General features: G+C 36.6%; 1 protein-coding gene across 2 annotated transcripts in view; it reads left to right on the top strand.

Annotated features, from left to right (window-relative positions):
- The window catches only part of gdap2 (ganglioside induced differentiation associated protein 2), a 77,143-nt gene that overhangs the window by 49,094 nt on the left and 10,673 nt on the right, over positions 1-17,376 (top strand). For both annotated transcript variants that reach the window (XM_028800746.2, XM_028800747.2), the window contains 2 exons: positions 1,238-1,292; positions 3,829-3,972. In XM_028800746.2, coding sequence (XP_028656579.1) covers positions 1,238-1,292; positions 3,829-3,972 — 199 coding nt within the window. The remainder of the gene's footprint in view (positions 1-1,237; positions 1,293-3,828; positions 3,973-17,376) is intronic.

Raw genomic sequence — 17,376 nt, 5'->3', positions numbered from 1 at the left:
TTACGACATTCTACTTTAATTATGAAGTAAACTATGAGAATAAAGTGGAAATGTCGACTTCAATCTCGACATAAACGGCGAGAATAAAGTGGAAATGTTGACTTTGTTCTCGACATATAGTTTGTTTTTTTCTTCCCAGTATAGCTTAGCTTGAAGCAAGGTCCATATTAATGCAGTTTGCCTAAATGATGGTTCAGTTGGTAAAGATGTCATCACCAAGTTGCACTTGTTTTATTTTATTTTAATTTGGTGAATACTGTGTAATGCACCTGGGCTTGAAGTCTTGACGTAATAGTGCAACTATCATTAATAATACTATTATTTATTTTATTGTTATTATTTATTAGTTTAAATATTATGCAGTTTAATGATAAAGTTGTTTAAAAAGTCACTTTAACATGTCAGTGGACAGAGATTGTTAACATTAACAGAAAGTGTAGTTGGTTTACAAAAAATATTTACTATTTATTCCTTTTCTAAGACATATTCGGTGCAATACAATTTTTGACAAGCACTTCTGGATATTTTACTAAGTCTAAATGCCTCTTTGTATGGTTGAAAATATGTTGTCAAAATTATAGTTTGTTTTTGCAAAATTTGTTCAATGAAAAGGTTCTATATTTTGACTGCATCTGTCATGCAATGTGATACCTTCTCCATTAGTGCCACCCCCTTGAAAACTATCACTTTATGGGGCAATGCAAAACTGTATTAATAATTGTTGGCACATTAAAATGTTTTTTTTGTACAGTGTACAATACTCTTGAGAGTGGAATAGGTTATTCTTAGCCAGTAATTGCAGTGGAAAATGTGGTTAACATCCACTCATGCATGGGGAAAAAAATACCGTCGAATACCGTGAAACCGGGATAATTTAGAAAAATACCGTGATATAGAATTTTGGTCATACCGCCCACCCCTACTATATAGATCTCTGGGTACTCTGGTTTTCTTCCCACGTGCCAAAGACAAGGCTACTACGTTAAATTGTGATTCGGTGTGTATATGGGGCCCCCTGTAATTGACTGATACCCTGTCCAGGGTTGCATGAATTGATTTTAACACTGTTGTGAGTATTACACAAAATACTTTAAAAAGCCATTCTAAACATACCTGTATGCTGTGGTTCACTATATACCTTTTGTGTGCCAGATTTTCATTAAGTTTTATTTTTAAAAATGAATTATAAATATTTTTCCAGTTACAATCAAAGTTTTAATTTACCTTTCCCTTTTAGGTATAAGAAAAACTTGAAAGCCTTCTATTTTGTACACCCAACATTTCGTTCCAAGGTAAAGAAATTTTACTTGTTATTAATTAACTGATGTACTTGAGCAGAAATGTCACAAACTGTCACAAGCAGGTCACAAATAGCCTGCAGTCTCATAGCAAAGCTGGCAATTACTAGAGAAGGTTTTTTTTTTTCCTCCTTCCTTATTTTGTCAAAATGTCACTCTAGCCCAGTTCTCAGTTCATTTATAATCGGTCATTCTGTTATTCCACATATTATTCATTTCTACACAAAAACTCTTATGATTTATTGGCATCTTTGTGTAACCATGTTTTTACTTATAAATGCCGAGTGTGGGTGTTTCTTGGAAACATATTTTTTCATTTTGTTTTTAAGCTACTTAGTTGCTCTCGTTTGTGGATAATTATGTGTTTAAAACTGTGTTTCAGGTAATCATTATTATTGTTGAATGATGTGGATTTTCTGCAGATATACCAGGGCAAATATCAGGCACAAAGTTAGTCCTAGACCTGTGCATTGTACAGGCACAGTTTGGCAACATCGAAGCGCAAGCACTGATGATCTTATAAGTGGTTTCCACCATGGGTACTTAATAATACCCAGTGTCTTTCAGATAATAGAATTTAGATTTCCAGCCTTTGCTAGTGTGAGGAAGGCCTGCAGATCCTTATGTGTTTTTATAGGGTCCTTTGTGACTTTGTGGAATATTTTGGTATGATTGTCTAATTTCTCTCCATTTGCGCACTGTATGGCTTGAATTTTGAATAGATAGTCTCTGAACATTCAAGGTAGAGGTGTTGTCGTTTTTAGACTTATTGACAGGTTGTTACACCAGTTGTTTAAAGAATTTCTTTTGATAGCGTCAAAACATACCTCTTAAGTTCTGCTGCTACAGCTTCATAGTGAGGAAAAGGGCTAAAACTAAGCAAGGTTGGCATTGACCAGCCCTGACTGTTCACTTAAGTTGCCCACAGGCATCCATTTAATTTTTTATTTGTTAATTGAGAGAGAAGCTGAAACTCTTTTCAGGATCTACTATTACAACCCCCATCATACATGATCAGCCACAACATTAAAACCAACTGCTTAATTTTGTGTAGGTCCACCTTGTGACACCCAAATAACTCTGGCCCCTCAGGGCACAGATGCAATAAGACCTCTGAGGGTATCCTGTGGTATCTGGTACCAAGACATTAGTAGCAGGTCCTTTAAGTCCTGTAAGTTGCAAGGTGGGGCCTCCATGGGTCGGAATTGTTTTTCCAGCGCATGCAGATTGAGATCAAGAAATCTGGAGACTGGGTCAACACCTTGAACTCTTTATCATATTCCTCAAAAAATTCAGTTTTTGCAGTGTGGCAGGGTGCATTAGCTGGCCAAAAGAGGACACTGCCAGTAGGGAATACCATCACCATGAAGGGGTGTATGTGGTCTGCAACAGTCTCTGGGTAAGTGATCAAGTGAAAGTAACATCCATGTGAATGCCAGGACCTAAGGATTCTTAGCAGAACATTGCCCAGAGCATCACACTGCCTCCGCCAGCTTACCTTCTTCCCAATTCCTACTGACATCTTTTCCTCTGGTAAACAACGCATACGCACCCAATTCATCAGACCAGGCCCACCTTCCGTCCTGTTCTTATGCTCACGTGCCCATTGTAGGCAGTTTCAGAGGATGACAGTGGTCATCATGGGCACTTTTATCGGTCTACAGCCCCATATGGAGCAAGCTGCGATGCATTGTGTGTTCTGACATCATTCTGTCATAGCCAGTATTAATTTTTCCAGCAAATTTTGATCTTCTTTGGGGTATGGCAAGATGGGCTAGCCTTCTCTCATTCATTAGTGAGACTTCAGCACCCATAACCCTGTTGCTATTTCACCTGTTGTACATGCTTATACCACTTTTTGTATTAACCACTACATGCCAAGAGAACCCCACAAGACCTGCTGTTTTAGGGATTCTCTGACCCAGTCATCTATCCATCAGAGTTTGGCTCTTGTCAGAGACACTCAAATACTTACGCTTTCCCATTTTTCAAGCTTCCAACACATCACCTTCAAGAACTGACTATTCACTTGCTGCCTAATATATCCCAAGCCTTGACAGGTGCCATTGCAATGAGATATATAAATAATAAAATATTACTGTACCTAAAAATTCCTAGCTGATTAGTAAGTAAGTATGCAATAATATGAAAGGTTTATTTAAAATTTGGTCCACTTATTCAGCTTATAATAAACATTAATAATATTATATTATTATAATATTTAAATGAAGGATTTAACTCCATGGTTTTGTTTTATCCTATTTCCCCAAAGTATTTAGTTCTTTGTGTTGTGGTTCTTTTTTGGCCAAAATGTGTTGATGCTTAAAATAAATTAAAACATTCAGAATACAGATTAGAATTTTGATAGAACATGTAACACAAAATATGCCAGAAGCAATAAGTGGTATTTAGAAGTGTGTAGTAAGTCTTAGTATATTTCAAATAATTTATTTGAATATTTTGATTGCTTGAAGGTGTTTTCAAATGGTTCTTTGCTGTAATGTGTTTGTATTGTATTTTATTTGTCAAGGTTTCCACATGGTTTTTTACCACTTTTAATGTGTCTGGACTGAAAGATAAAGTTCAACATATTGACAGTCTTGGTGAGCTCTTTGCATATATTTCACCAGAGCAAATAGACATTCCTCCATTTGTGCTGGAGTATGAAGCACGGGTGAGTACTTTCCTTAGGGAAAACAAAGTTGATGGCATTTATAACTGTCTTTCTTTTTTTTTTTTTTTTTTTGCTTTGATTCTCAGGGATGTCAACAACACACAGCATTTTTTGACAGTGCTTCATTGTTACTTTAATATTATTGTCATGTTCCTTATTGATGTGCTATATATCTTTTGAATTGAAAACCATTTCTTTAGTAATAAATAGAAACAGTGAAATGTATACCTGCATCAAAGCACCTTTTTAAGATGATCATTATTCCAAAGTGCTTTTAAGGACAATTTTGAGATCCTTATGTGAGTGAGCACTGATAAGTGAAGTAACCAAGCTGGTGGCCATTGCCTGCTCTAACAGTTTAAGCTACGTTATCAGCACAGAAATTTACAGGAAGCCCTTGGTTTTACTACAGGATACATTACACACTACATTTGTAAGCTGTCTTTATGTTTTATAGTCAGCCTGTCAGAATATATTGTGACATATCCAGCAGATAAAACAATCAAATAGTCTGTTGCACTTTCTCCAGACATGCACTTGGAAAAATTATGAACACTTGTCAGACTATAAATTTGGTGATGCCAAGTTAACTGCTTTTTGTATTTTTGTGTTGCAGCTTCAGTTGTAACGTAATCTAGTTTTCCCATCTTATTGTAAACCATAAATCTGAGGCCTTGCCTAAGCTAAAGCACTTATTCTGAAAGTTTTAATTTAATTGAAATCTGTATAAAATTAACCAGTCCATTGGAATTCTTCATCAAGCGTACTCTTGATAAAATATATTATTAATTCATATTGTTGTATACAGTATTACTCTTTGTTTGAATTGCAGTATATTTTCCAAAAGTATAACAACCTCTTTATGGGTATTCGTTGTGTCTGTGCAAGTTACATAATAAAATCCTGTAAATGGTTGTCAGGACTTTAAGTTTGCTACAGCATTATAAGGACCGTGGCTGTTACTTGAAAATCGAGCACAATATAATGAAGCTGGAAAAAATGGTGTTCTTTCCATGTAAAAAAAGGTTTATTGACACATTTACCTCCCATTATTATTTGAAAAATAAAAATACACCATTTGTGTTTACTTATTACATTTTAATATGATGGCATAAATACCCTGATTAACAAACAGAGGCATCCTTTGATTGTAATGAGCATGGCTACAGTGAATCAGTACAACCATCTGCCCAGACTCCAATCAGCTTAAACAGTTTGTCAGTTTGAGCAGATACTTGTCCCTCAGCTGGACTGAAAATGAAATAGGAACCAACTTTGCACAGGGCAATTGAATTTTCTGTAGCTGACATAATATCTTCATCTTTGGCATGGTATGTCTGATAGAGGTAAGATTAGGGAACAAGTAGTAGTCCTTTTTGAATATATAGTGATCTGTTTGCAGTGCTCAGCAAACTAGGACAAGTACCTTGCAGTAAACATTTTACTCTGGACCTATTACTACATACTTTTTACTCTATACTTTTAATACTACAATTTTAATTCACTCAAGATTCACGGATTTTGCAGTTATCTGAGTGGAAAACTTAGAAAACAGAAAATGCCTAAATGACCAAACAAAGATACAAGGCCCATTCCTGGTTCATAGAGTTGGGGTCCTCTTTAGCCTTGGTATTTACATCTAGAGTGGCCTCTCGGTCAAAGTTGTAATTGTGTCTGTAGTCTCCCTTCCTGTTCCCTGACCTCCACTTATACAGTTATTTAAATCAACAGAAGAGATCTCTCACCTCCATACTTTTTTTGGTTAAATTATCTTCCTGGGACATCACAACATTAGAACAATCTAGATGAGAACAGGCCATTCAGCCCAACAAAGCTTGTCAGTTCTTTCCACTCAATTCTTCTTAAAAAACGTCTAGTTTTGAAAGTCCTTAAAGTTCTACTGTCTACCATACTACTTGGTAGCTTATTCTAAATATATATGGTTCTCTGTGTAAAGAAAAACTTCCTAAAGTTTGTGCGAAATTTACCCTTAACAAGTTTCCAACTGTGTCCCCATGTTCTTGGTGAACTCAATTTTAAAATAAGTCTCAATCCACTGTACTAATTCCCTTCATAATTTTAAACACTTCAATCATGTCTCTCCTTAATCTTCTTTTGCTTAAACTGAAAAGGCTCAGCTCATTTAAACTTTTTTCATAATTCATCCCCTGTAGCCCTGGAATGAGCCTAGACAATCTTCTATGGACTTTTTGTAGTGCTGCTCCGTCCTTTTTGTAGCCTGGACACTAAAACTAGATGAGGCCTCACCAGTGTATTATAAAGCTTGAGCATAACCTCCTTGGATCTCTTAGGTTATATAGCACAATGTGTAGAGTATATTGTGTTAGCCTTCTTAATGGCTTCTGGACACTGTCTGGAAGTGTATAGTGTATACCCTATGACTCTTAACACTATAATCCCTGAAGCCTGCGAAACAACTCGTAATCCCAGGCCACCTTAAGTTCCTTTGCACTTCTCCTCATCGGCACCGTTGTTTTGCAAATGTGTCGATTGGCACAAGCAGCCCATCCCCCCCCAGCGACGGAGCTGAGTCCACTGCAAAATTCTCAGAGCTCAAGTGTATTTATCGTGGTGTGAGGTGCCTGCAGTTGTATTGGGTAAATAATATATCACTAGCTGAAGCCCGCCGTGGTATAAGAATAGGAACGGAAAATGATGAGAAAGGAATTCAGATATGAAGAAGAAATAAATACTTCTTGAAAGACGCAGTTGTGAATAGGTGTTTTGGTGGAAACGACGAATAATGAATCGAAAGATCTACTCGTTCTACAATATCAGGTCTGTGCTCTGGTCTTTGGGTATCCGACAGTGTATGTAGAATTTCCGGCCAAGCATTATTACATGTGAAAGTGATGATAAATAAATCAGGCTTTCCGAATTTACGTACTATGGCCATGGCATCCTGATAGTTTTGTTGCATGTATCTTGGACTTCCTGGAAATGTGGACGGTAATATGATCATTTTGCCTACACGTATGTTGTTATTTTCAGCGTTTGCTTGCTGTGCGTCTGATAGTCCTTTGTATTGTTCCACGCTCAGATCTTGTTGATGTAACCTGAGATAGTTGAGATGCGCGCCCTCTGTTTTAACATACACATCTATGACGTACTGTTGGAATAGTTTGCTGCTGGAGTGCAAAATACTAAATGTATTCCTCATTGCTAATCTGTACGCGTAAAATTGGCATTGAGTAAGCCATATTCACTTGGCAGTTCTTTTATCGTGAACATGTTGTAAATCTTTGTGCCAGCCAATGTCTCCGTAAGGGAATAAAAGTGTGTAAACCATAGGATCGCAATTCATATTGAGCATGGAAATCTGTTTACAGGAGTTGCCTATGGGATAGATGCAAATGTCCCTTTTGGCAGGCGGTTCGCCATCTTCTCCAACGAAAATCGCTGCAACCTCGGTGTGACATGTCGGGGCATTATATCGTCGTAAATCCTGCCTAGGGTTTTCCTTGAAAACCATTCGTACAGATGCTGTTGGATTGGACTGAACGATTTCATACATGTGTTTGTATGATTTAGTGAAGGGGTTGATGGTTCTGAGCATGGAATCTAGCTGGAGAAGTAAATTTTCGCTGCATGCAGAGTTTGCTTTATTTTGTAAGCGTACTTCAGTAGCTTGCGCTGTGTCAAAAACATACAACTGTCCGGGAAGACAGGAATTAGGTGAAGAAGTACCTGTGGTAACGGGAAGAGGATTGTGTGTATCTCTGCTGAGACTGTGTTGGTTTGGAAACGTTGCTTTGCAGATATCGCATTGCAAGAATTGTGAATGAGTTTTGTTGTGTTTAGTCAGACAATCCTGTGTAGTGAACTTCTTATTGCATTTCTGGCACTCATATAGTTGTTGGGAAGAATGCCTTTTTTTGTGTTTAGCAAGTGAGGTTCACGTTTGAAAAGTTTTGTTGCAGGAATCGCATTGGAAGAATGTGTCTTTCTGACCCCCTTTCCTGTTACTCATGTTTATATACTGTAGTAGAAACTCCTTGGGTTGGGTAGATACCTCGGGATAATTAGAAATAAGAGAAAAAATTAAAGCCACTGCTAACGGAGCTCCCCTTCAGACGTCCATCTCCCGTAACGGACGAGACCAACTACTCTCTAGCTTCTTTTGCAAGGAATACTTGATAACCATGGGTGCAGTGCTGCCTCTGAGAGACAAGGTGCTGCATTGACATACATTGAGTTTCTCTGCTTCATTTTTATCAGTGATTGGGCTGAAAAAGTCTTATCACACAAATTGCTAGTAGACAATATGACCAATTTTAATAGCTGTGGCGATAGTTTCCTGTTGGGGTCTACAGTAAAACCAAGCTTTAAGTACTCTTTTCTTTTTTGGTTTATGTTGCTCATTCCAAAGTATCAACACATTTCTTTTTCACCATTTCTTTTAAACTTGAAGAACTCGTACTTGGCTTACTTTTGATATCATCACAAGATTTCTTCTGTCGATTTCACATTTAAAGAAGGTTAAAAAGTTTTTTTGTTTATCTTTCCATTTTGTAGGGTTTAGCATTTTATATCACAATGACATAAGAAATAATTTGGTTTCCGAAATACCACAACAAAGTATTTGCAAACAATATGCACATGTTGTTGTCAGGCAAGTAGACGCAATACTAGCAAGACAATGTACTATCATCAAAAGAATAAACCTGCCTCCTCTATAGACTCTTGGTGGACAGTGTGTATCCCTACATACTGCCACCTATACACATTGTCCCAGGCAGTGCTGCCCCGCTCCACTACACTACATGATCTAGGCGTATAAGCGGTAATAACTCTTTCATAGACCAGCAGGAAATTTCGGCTGCACTAGCTAGGCAGAGCTTCAAAGCCAGTCTGTCAGAGGACAGACAGGGAAGGTCAACAGTGGAGCAGAAACACTACAGTTTATATAGGGAAACTGGGGAATAAAACAGTAAGTGGGAGATAATACAAACATACAGGAAAACTAGGAAATTAAACCACTCAAACATGTTGCACAAGCACTTTACAAAGAGCTCAGGCAGATAGTTATAAAACTATTACTTCTGCCTAGTTATAAAGTATGCTGGCAGCTCGCGCTGCCACTATTGACTGCAGTGAGCTATAGATAGATAGATCAATACTTTATTAATCCTAAGGGGAAATTCACATACTTCAGCAGCAGCAGCATACTGATAAAAAAACAATAAATTAAAGAGTGATAAAAATGCAGGTATAACAGACAATAACTTTGTATAATGATAACGTTTACCCCCCGGGTGGAATTGAAGAGTCGCATAGTGTAGGGGAGGAACGATCTCCTCAGTCTGTCAGTGGAGCAGGACAGTGACAGCAGTCTCTTGCTGAAGCTGCTCCTCTGTCTGGAGATGACACTATTTAGTAGATGCAGTGGATTCTCCATGATTGACAGGAGCCTGCTCAGCGCCCGTCACTCTGCCACAGATGTCAAACTGTCCAGCTCCATGCCTACAATAGAGCTTGTCTTCCTCACCAGTTTGTCCAGGCATGAGGCGTCCTTCTTCTTTATGCTGCCTCCTCAGCACACTACTATGTAGAAGTGGGCACTCACCACAACCGTCTCATAGAACATCTGCAGCATCTTATTGCAGATGTTGAAGGATGCCAGCCTTCTAAGAAAGTATAGTCGGCTCTGTCCTCTCTTGCACAGAGCATCAGTATTGGCAGTCCAGTCCAATTTATCATCCAGCTCCACTCCCAGGTATTTATAGGTCTGTACCCTCTGCACACAGTATGCTATATATAGTATTTTTTTTATGTAACGTTATATTTTGAAAGCTGCTTTGTGACAATACTTGTTTAAAATGCTATATAAAATGACATGTGAGCACTAAGTAAAGTCAAAACTAATTTCCTCACACACCACAGATCTACAGTGGTATTTTAGTTCTGTTTCTCTGTCTAAAGTTGTCTCACCCTCTCTGCCCACCGCTGCTGACATCACGGGTTCTTGTTGCCAAATCAGCACAGCAAAATTGGCATGGCATTGGCACCAGGTTTTTATTAGTCATTAAACTTTATTCAGGGCCAGGTGAATACATATGTGTGTAAGCTTAATGCATAATAACATGAGTTTGCTGGACATCTTACCTTGTGAAAAAGCGAATGTCACTGTCTGAGCCAGCAATTTGTTTCCTCAACTGGAGGATCTGCTCTCTAACATACATGTTTTCATCAAGTGCTAGTTGGCAACTGCTAGATCCGGATCTGAAGCATAGTCACAGTCCTTGAAGATTTTTTATCATCCTTCTCCTCACCTAGCATGTCATCCTTCGTCATTCAATTTCTCCTCTCCCAAATCCCTGGTCTTGAAAGTGGAATGAAGAAATTGTTCCACTCAAATCAAACAACGCAGGAACCGCTCCTCTCTTTAAAAGCCGCTACTCTGTCTCAGACCCTGGCTTGCAAAAATCCTCTATTTTTAAGATGCCGGCTTCAAACTTTGGTATAAGGACTAATCGTAAAGCTTTTTCTCCGAATACGATCCATTTAGATTGGAGGTGAATGTATGAAAACTAAGTACCTTGTTGTACTTACTGGAAGTTCAACATAAAGGTACACAACGATGTTCAGTTGTAGAGCTATCTGTACAATGAGACAACCTTGGACATTCTTGTCATTAAAAATCACAGCAGAAGTGACTGAGCTGGGTGAGATTTCACCAGAAGTTCATCACCACTAATGTGTGCATATAGCCTTTTAATATATCACAATACTTTTATTTTCAAACGATGTATTAAAAAAATATTGTTCATATCATGGCACTCAATGTATTGCCCAGACCAACTTGTATGTATGTTTGGATTTGACACCCTTATTGATAACCTGTTTTACACTTTAATCATTTGATATTTCCACAATACTGGGATATGGTTCATTATGACTTGTGATTTACTAATGAACTGTGTTTTTTTATTTTTGTATTTTCAAACTAGGTATGTACTCTGTTAATGTTGATGATGCCCCCAGCAAATAATCCTGAACAAAATGTTTTTTAAAGGGCAAATTGACTGCATTGTATTTTGTGCATTTAGCACAGCTATGAAAACGCATCTTTTTTCTTTTTTTTTTTTTTTTTTAATTTGTGCAGATGGATTATAAATTACCCTAATTTTAGGAATGGTATAAAAACTGCATAAAAACTACACTATTCTTGTGGAGGAATGCAAAAGAGGATTTTACATTTTCCATTCCTTGATGTGAAATAAAGACCTTTTCTTATATTTTCAGATAGTTACCACTTTATTCTTAGTTCCATAACATTTATTCTGCTATTATATATGAATAAAATTTTTCTGTGGGTGTAGCCTCGAGTATAAACTGCTTATAAAACACAGCATTTAAATTTAATTGCTCAATTATTTCAAATTTGTATGAAACTAAAGTAGCAAAGGAATGTTAATGACTTATCTAAATACGGTTCATAATTGAATATACAGTGTATCTACAGTAGTTTGTAGCTAATCTGGTCTATCAATAGCAGTAAAAATTATAAAAACAAAAATTGCTGTTTGTTTATCTTCCAAACTGGAGGTGGTTTGAGGAGAACAGTTTCACAATTTATAAATGCATACCATAAAGCTTTAAAACTATTCCTTTTTAGCAAGTAATTTCTAAATTGCCAATTTTGTAAATAGCAGTGTATTTGATCATGAGTCGGACTGCCATTTATTTGTGCTGGTCTTTTAAAAATGTAATCAATATTCCTTGCATATAAAGCATAGATTTTTACATTCGGTTTATGCAACATACTTTTTACCAGTTTTTCAGATTTAAATACTTAACAGGACATACAGTGGTATATGTGGTCATACCTGGTTCTGGACTACAAGATAACATAATAGTTAGTCCCAGTCAACCTCGGTGTTGGAGTATACATTCTCACAGTGTCTGTCTGTTTTGTTTCTTTGTAATCTAGATTCTTCCCTTGTTCCCAAAAATATGCATACATTAATCTGAAATTCTAATCTGGCCATATGTGGGCAAATACATAAATGCACATTACAGTGAACTAATGCCCCATCCATGCTTAGCACCTGCTTTGTACCTGACACTGCTAGGGTAAACCCTGGTTCCTTGAAGACCCTGTGATTCTAGATGGAAATTGGTGGTGTTTAACTTTTATGTAATGACTGGACTATCCATTTGATACATTTCCCATTAAGTTTTATATACAAAAGATTCTAATGAGAAATGGCAAAGTACCAGATGAAAACTGATGTTTAATAAAGGGTACTATTTTACCCAGATCCTTATTTTACTTAATTATCTAGGTATATTTAGATATTGAAAGACTTAGTGTTTTGCCTAAATAATTAATGGAAATTTACAGCATTGTTTAAGCATCCAAAGTAGAGGCTAATTAATAAATTTTGAATGTGTGTGTGTTTTTTTTTAGCTTGGTATTTTGACTAAAACAGACATTATCTTGGTATTAGTTAGACCTGAAGCTCCTGGAAATAATGGTTAAGTATGAGCTGAAAATAATCTGATGTTAATTTTAATCCTCCTACCAGTATATATGAATGTTTATGAAAATGTTGTGTCCAACTTAGTGTCATCAACCTGGTTTTGTAAGTTGATCACCACATCTCAGGAGTTGCAGTAGGTGTGCAAGCAGCTCAGCTCAGGGATGCACACAACCTGGCAACCAGATTTCAGAATTATTATTTTGGTTTCATAAATAGCATTGTGTTTTGATACTGCAGTTCTAGTGAGATGTAATCTTAGGCATAAATGGCCATAATTGAAATTCAGAGTTGTTTTAATGAAAAAATCTATACTTCTTATATCTCAATTGCGTTTCTTTTTCTCAGTTTTGAGACCTGAATGTATTAACAAAGAGCAATGTTTTTTATTTTTTTAATATTTTCAATCATGCACATAATTAAGTTTTATTTGCAGTTTACCTCATGCGCTGTGCAAAGTAAAGAAATTACATCAACAATAGGCTTATTGTATTCATTATATAGCTAATTGTATAATTTTTAGTTTCTCAATTTTTTACTGAAATCAGCTTCCATCTCAGGGAGGAGGTTTTTAATTAGCATTCTAATTCTTTCCCATTCTTGCTGAGTTGTAACATCTGGATTATATCAGAAATATTCTTTGCAAAGCGTCTTTCACAATTTAAATTTGGTGTTTTGTTTTTTTTTAACTGGTGCAGTGAGTATAATACATGGTACTTATTTAGTAAGATGTCACAAAGACTCCCAAAAAGTAAAAAAAAAAAAAAATCCAAAACAAAGCCTAAGAGCAAAAGTTAATAATGGACATTTCACCTAGGTTACCTTTAGTCCTGCACAACAAATACATCCCCGCCATGGTGACCGAGCTAAATACGTGACAAGCAGCGTTACCAGACTCAGTTGTGCTTTACACTGCCAAATCCAGCATTGATTTATTTATTGTAGCTATGCTGCCATTTGTAAATATTGAAAGCAAACAATTAAACTGCAATTCATCAATATAAAGTCAACTCCTACAAATTATGAAAAGGAAAGCCATTGGATTCACTGTTCAGAAAGTTTAATTGCATGGCATTATTTCACTGAACTGGACAGTTGGTTGCTTTCACAAAAAATGTGTGCACTTAAAAAGAGTGAAAAATAATTTATCTTTGTTAGGAGAGGACCATCTCTTCACACACGAATGCAGTGGAGAGGCGCAGATCAAATAAAAGGCAGTCATTCCTCAGCAGCATGCAGCAAGATATCTGCAGTTCTTTCACTTGAGTGCAGCTAATATTTTCTAGTCAACTGTAGCATCTCTAAAAATAATTACTTAGTGAAATATTATACTGTTACTAAGTGAGAGGGTGGCTCAAACCCAAAGGCACAACATGCTATGATTGAGGTTTTGATCAAATAGTGTCTGGGTATGTGACAGTAGTGCACAGAAAAAGCTTCCTCATTTAAAGAGAGAGAGTATGACCAAATGCTTACTCATGTTCCCATATTTAAACTCCCTTCTCTTATGTGCATTTATGTTTTACCTAACAACAATTGTAGCATGAATTCCACAGAAACAATTTAAAATAATACATAATATGCAACATATCCCATGGAATGTGCATGCATGTCCTCTGGCAATGTATTCCTTGAAAACTGCAAACTTGCTGATACTGAAAAGTGTGTCTCTGCTTTTCATCAGTGCTTATCATAAAGATGTTACAACAAAGAAAACAAAGTACAGTGGAACCTCGGTTCACGACCATAATTCGTTCCAAAACTCTGGTCGTAACCCGATTTGGTTGTGAACCGAAGTAATTTCCCCCATAGGATTGTATGTAAATACAATTAATCCGTTCCAGACCATACGAACTGTATGTAAATATATATTTTTTTTTAAGTTTTTAAGCACAAATATAGTTAATTAAACCATAGAATGCACAGCGTAATAGTAAACTAAATGTAAAAACATTGAATAATACTGAGAAAACCTTGAACAACAGAGAAAACTAACACTGCAATAGTTCACGCTATAGCGCTACCAACCACTGGCTAAAAACACTTTTTTTTTAATGAGTTTTAAGCACAGGGAAAAAATAAACATTTGAAAAATTTAATAAACCACCAAGAAAAGTAACATTGCAACAATGAACGCTATGAACCAATCACTGTAAACAGAAGTGAAAACAAAAACAAGCCCAGTGCATTCTATAACTGCCTTCCTACCTTATGCGTCCAGCTCTCTCTCTCGCGCTGCCTGTGTGTGCGTCTCTCTCTCTCTCACGCTACCTGTGTGTGTGTGTTTCTCTCTCTCGCGCTGCCTGTGTGTGTGTGTTTCTCTCTCTCGCGCTGCCTGTGTGTGTCTCTCTCTCTCACGCTGCCTGTGTGTGTGTGTCTCTCTCTCTCGCGCTGCCTGTGTATGTGTGTGTGTGTGTCTCTCTCTCTCGCGCCTCTGTGTGTGTGTCTCTCTCTCACTTGCTCGCTGCACAGGAAATGCACAGGGAGAGACTGAACACGTACAAACCAAAAGGGAAACTGGCTTGTTCGTATACCGAGTGTGTGGTCGTGAACAGATGCAAAAGTTTGGCTAACATTTTGGTCGTAAACCGATTTGTATGTGTTCCGAGACGTTCGTGAACCGAGGTTCCACTGTAGTAGACTGCTGGGCTTTCTGTCCCAGATAAATGGGAAACCACATACAGTAGAACAACACAGTATTTTAGTAGGGACATCAATGTTTGGTCATGTTCTGTTCTGCAGAATAGGAGAAGTTTCTTCCCAGGCACAATCACTAGTAATTTTCATGTTTATCCTTGGGTAGGATTTTCATAGTATGTGTGCTATTTTATGATTTTTTTCTTGTACCACCAATTACCTAAAAACACATTAAGGAATCCTATGGTAATTTGAGTAAACGTATATTTACTGTACAATTTTTTTCACATAGTCCAGTTGTCCAGTCAGACTTGCCATGCATCCTCTTTTACGTATCTATAAAACTTCAGCTTACTAGAAAATTTTGTATTTTGTGTTTGTGTTTTTTTTGTATCTCTGTTGTTTAATCTTACTGTGTCATTTTTAAGTGAAGTATCTGACTTCAATTAATATGCTTTTATTTCTTCAATAAGGAAGAAATATGTATATAAAAATGTATGCATGTAGGTCGAGCATACATATGTCCCACCATCTGTGGAAAGAATGTTGTAATATGATAAAGATGCACAGTGCTGGCGGCTGAAAGTGCAAAAGAAAGGTGTCAAAATAGATTAATAAATTGTATCCTTAAATGAGACTATGTATACTTGTAACTTGCTTAAATGTTTGTTTGATATATGCATTGTATATTAATATGCTTGAATAACTGCTTATTGTTACTGTAGACCAGGGGTGTCAAACTTTTATTAAGAGCCAAAAATAACCCTTTATATACCTGATGTGGGCCGTAATATAGCAACAAATAAATATGCACAACATATTTGGTGTAACAAATACGCTTTTCTCTGTGTTACCTGTTGTAGTGGGTTAGGAAAGATATCAGCAGTCATGGAACCGATATCGGTATTGGAGTCGGAAAAAATTACATCAGATCCAGGACAAGTTCTAGCATTTTTGCTGCACCAGACAAAGCTATAAATGACCGGTTTCCCTTCCCCTCCTCCCATTTTTAGTAAATGATGCCAAAGAACACTGGCAATTTGCTACAAATGTTAGGTAAATGAATATAAATTTGACTTGGCATTTTAGCAAATGAGTACAAAATGTGTAAATGCAAATAATATATAAATATAATAGTATAACAGTGAGTAGGTTAACTGATAGATGGTAGTTACATTTTACAAACAAAATACCAGTTTTAAGAAGTAAAAATAAATGTTTAATTATAATAAATAATATGTTTAAGGTGGAAATTTGTTGCTAAAGCAAATTATAGCTGTTTACACCTCATTACAAAAGAAATGGGTGTAAGCTACACTAAGTGCATAGGTGGTGAAGCACACAGGCCACATATGAACTTGGTCAGATATTGCAATTACGTTTAACAGGAGAGGAAATACAAATGCATTTTCTAAACATATACAACATTCAAGTAAAGTAAAAAACAAGAATTGTGTAGGGCAGTGGAACCAGCATTGACTTCTGTAAAACTTTATAAAGTGAGCACAGCAGCATGTGTGAAATCAAGCTACTATTTCCTTCATGTGATGGCCACATCTTTTGCATCTTGTAAAAGCACTGAAGTTTTTAATGGGGGTATAGCGTCTTTCTGCCTTTTTCTTTTCACTTTCTCTTGTTGGAACATCATGAGCAGCCCATTTTCATTCAAATTACCGCCTAGTGGCTGCTGTTCATTGTTCTGTACGTAGATGGGATGACCACAGTAGAAGCTTTTGAATGCCAAATGAAAATAAATGTCATATACAGATAGAATCTATAAATGAAAGGCATACTGAAAGGTTTTTGAGATACCTATGGTCCACAATGACTGTTAGTTAACATATTTTGAATATTGATTACACATTCTGCATTAAAAAGGATCATGGGCTGGATCCAACGCATGAGTTTTGAGTTGACACCCCAGTTTTAGACCAGGTAACTTATGTCTGGCCATGGGTAAAATCTGATAGTGATAAATAAATACCAAAAATGTCTGAAGTTTGTAAGCGAAAGAGATGGAAAAAATGGCACATTTGCTTGAAGACTGAAAATGAATGCAGTAATATGGTTATAAGCACACACAGACGCATGCATCAGCCTTAAAATCTGCATATTTATGGGAGTAGTCCAAATTGGAATTTCTGGTGTGTATATTATTGTCTTCATTTTCACTTAATTGATTTCTGTAGGTTGCATAGCTTTATGTTATACATTGTCTGAGAATATGCAGCAATTGATCTTCAAATTTGTGAAATCTAAAGTG

The sequence above is a fragment of the Erpetoichthys calabaricus genome, chromosome 4, assembly GCF_900747795.2.
Source record: "Erpetoichthys calabaricus chromosome 4, fErpCal1.3, whole genome shotgun sequence".
NCBI classification, from domain to species: domain Eukaryota; kingdom Metazoa; phylum Chordata; class Cladistia; order Polypteriformes; family Polypteridae; genus Erpetoichthys; species Erpetoichthys calabaricus.
This window is presented reverse-complemented; position numbering and strand designations above follow the sequence as displayed.